Source organism: Bison bison, unplaced genomic scaffold (assembly GCF_000754665.1).
Source record: "Bison bison bison isolate TAMUID 2011002044 unplaced genomic scaffold, Bison_UMD1.0 scf7180017864233, whole genome shotgun sequence".
NCBI classification, from domain to species: domain Eukaryota; kingdom Metazoa; phylum Chordata; class Mammalia; order Artiodactyla; family Bovidae; genus Bison; species Bison bison.
In genome coordinates, this window is record NW_011494805.1 from 527,371 (window position 1) to 530,376 (window position 3,006).

The 3,006-nt window shown below is 43.6% G+C and overlaps 1 protein-coding gene across 3 annotated transcripts in view; it reads right to left on the reverse strand.

Annotated features, from left to right (window-relative positions):
• Window positions 1-1,626: 1,626 nt before the first annotated feature.
• Window positions 1,627-3,006, reverse strand: part of COL14A1 (collagen, type XIV, alpha 1) — a 270,892-nt gene continuing 269,512 nt past the window's right edge. Inside the window, exons 48-49 of one of the 3 annotated variants that reach the window (XR_825786.1) lie at window positions 2,331-2,469; window positions 1,631-1,825 (exon numbers count right to left, since the gene is read on the reverse strand). Coding sequence is in view for 1 of the 3 variants with exons in the window: in XM_010846187.1 (XP_010844489.1) it covers window positions 2,390-2,469 (80 nt within the window). In the remaining 2 variants the exon portion in view is untranslated. Of the gene's footprint in view, window positions 2,470-3,006 lie in introns of all 3 variants that reach the window. The other 2 variants (XR_825785.1, XM_010846187.1) reach the window with 2 other exon arrangements.

Below are 3,006 nucleotides of genomic sequence, written 5' to 3' on the forward strand. Positions count from 1 at the left end.
GAAATCAGGAGTTTCTAACCAAAGTGATTAAAACTCTGAAGAGTTTTATGTCCTTTTATGAAATAGTTACTTTCAGAAATTATATAAAGTATAAGTTAATATATCAGTATATTCCTGCCAAAATAGGTAAGTCAATAAAAATGCACTTCAGAATCAGCTTTTATTATAAGGCAAAGTGTTGTAAACATAAAAATCTTGACCTTGAATTACACCTTTTATTATGGACATTTCACTCAATAAAAATCTCATGAACAGGGTCCAACTGATGACAAATTCCAAACTAATGAAATGTTCCCATAACTCAAGTAAACAAATGTAGATCACCAAGTAAAGTCAAAGCCAGGTTTATTCGCACAATCCAAGAACGATGTGAATGGACCAGAACCTCCAGTGCTCGATCCTCCACCGTTTGTATCAAACTTTGAGTGTCTCCTGAGTGACACAGTAGTCTGCATTTCCAAGGGCCAAACAGCAAGGCATACAGAATATCCTCTCTCTCCTCACTTGCTTAAGGCCAAGAAATCTGAGATAAAAGGAATGAAGTGACTGATGACACAGCCCACTCACTTGGGAGTTCTCTCAGGTGATTCTGGGTCAGGTCATCTAATCTTGTGCAAACTCTCCTTCTCATCGGCCCTGCTTTCTGTGTGTGGACGCATGTCGTAACCAACAGGGAACCGCTGTTCGTCACCTGCTCACTGTCTGCTTTCATTTCCCGCACAGGCACCAAAATATATATATTTATTAGTTGGATCCCCAAAGGCAACATGTAGACCTTTTTGTTTGAATATTTTAGATGAAAAGATCTTAAACCAAGCTGTGTGAACTTCAAAGAAGTTCAAGAGACACTGCTAATCCAGGAAGAATACAGCTTCTGGTGATAAAAGACCCTGTCCCAACTTTTGGCAATTACCTGTTACTAGATGCTACAGAGAAAAAGGAATATACATTCAGTTTATGGTTCTCTTTCAAATTTCTATTTTCAACAACAATTAATAGAACCCAGATCTTCTTCAAGCATGGGTCTCCCTGGTGACTCGTGGTGAAGAATCCACCTGCTAATGCGGGAGACCTGGATTCGATCCCTTGGCTGGGAAGATCCCCTGGAAAAGGAAATGGCAACCCACTCCAGGATTCTTGCCTGGAAATCCCACGGACAGAGGAGCCTGGCAGGCTTCAGTCCATGGGGTCCCAAAGAGTTAGTGACTAAACAATAACACGTGTTTTCCTTTATGAGCAAAAGGCAAATTATAGTTTAGAATGAGAATCCATGAGATTCAACCTCATTTCCTCTTTGTTTCCTAGAGTTTTAAAGGTTTTTCTTAAGCCCAAAAGACAAGTTCTTCAGGCAAACATTTATTTAGCATCAGTCTTACATTTTCACAGTCATTGCTGTCTGGTGGGTTATAAATGAATAACAGAATTCTGCCAGTCGCTTAGGCTCAAGACAATTGCTTTTTTTCTGCTAAAGCGTTTTTTCCGTTCATTCACACTCTGAATGAATGAAAGCGTGAATGCGCATCCAAAGGAAGGCAGCTGTCGCTTTTCTGGTTAAACCTCAGCCCAGACTACACGAGCTTAAGGTGACATACAGAAACAGAATAAAATAAAAAGAATCAACATACGTATGTTGTTTCAAAATTTTATTTGCTTGTTTAAAAAAGATTGGAAATAGGTTTGCAAAAACACATCTGCATGTACAAAGTAATCCATGTGGTTACGGAGGGCAAGCTCTGGAACATACTGCTGGATCAACTGTTCATCAAAATTGGAACTCTTTGTATCAGAGTCGGTGGGAAGTCATTAGGTTACATGCCAAAAGCCACTGAAAAGAACCGAATCTAGTGTCACAGTTGCCAGATTCAGAAAGGCCAGATTCTAACGCATATTCTTGGATACCAGTGAAGCTGGTCACCAAGTGATCTCAGAGTTAGATCAATTAATTAAGCAAGAGGTAGTTTCTCCAATCATGTCCCTTTTTCTCTTTTCATCAAGGTCATTCCTAGAGGGGATAAGGATACATGACATCATCTTTGAATCCCTTTGAACTCCTGTTCTGGGGCCCCATTTCCCTCAAATACAGACATTTCTGTCTTGTTGCACTTTAGGACTCGCGATCACCCAACGCAAAAAGGATTCCAGAATTCAACGTTAGGGCCAATCTTTCTCTGAGGACACCATTAAAGCAACAAGCAGAAATCAGTCCTGTGGTGTATGAATTAAGGAGCTTCTTTTTAACACGCTTTTCTGTTAATATAACAATAACATTAACGGTGTCCAAACAGGAGACGCAGGCTGATGCAACAAGCCCCCAGAGGAAGCATACAAACCACATGGTCAGTCGCCTCACGCGCCTTTGCGGTCGGGCCTCCGAGCTCCGCTGAGACTGTCAGATCCCAGAGCCCCACAGCTCCATGGCCTCCAGCTCATCCTGGACAGGGGTGAACTCTGGCTGGTCAGGATGGGGAGCTAGAGGGGGAGAGTGGGGTGGGGGCTTGACAGAACCCAGGAGCCACAAATTGATGTCCTCCCCTCCTTTGGATCCGCAGAGGCATAGGTTTGGTCTCTAAAGTACAGAGATATCCTGCTTGGGTAGAAAGTGAGAGCGCCCTGCATCCACCGGGCTGTGCGCACCTTTTCCAGGAGGTTTCAGATGGTTAGTAAAAGAAGGGTCAGGTACACCGCAGAAATGGTTAGCCAAACTGCTTAAATACGACATGTTTTATTTACAAAAGAAAACCCGAATATCAGCAGAGTGACGAAAGAAAAATAAATTGTAAAAATCAATCTCATGTTAGAAGTCCAACACCGGGGACAGGAGGCGGAGGCAGAGGTGGGCGATCAGAGGGGGAACGGACAGCGGGGGTCGGGAGAAAGACGCCCAGCGATGTGCGTGAGATGGGAGCAGGGGGTCAGGGAGAAAGACGCCCAGCGATGTGTGTGAGATGGGAGCAGGGGGCCAGGAAGAAAGACGCCCAGCGATGTGTGTGAGATGGGAGCAGGGGG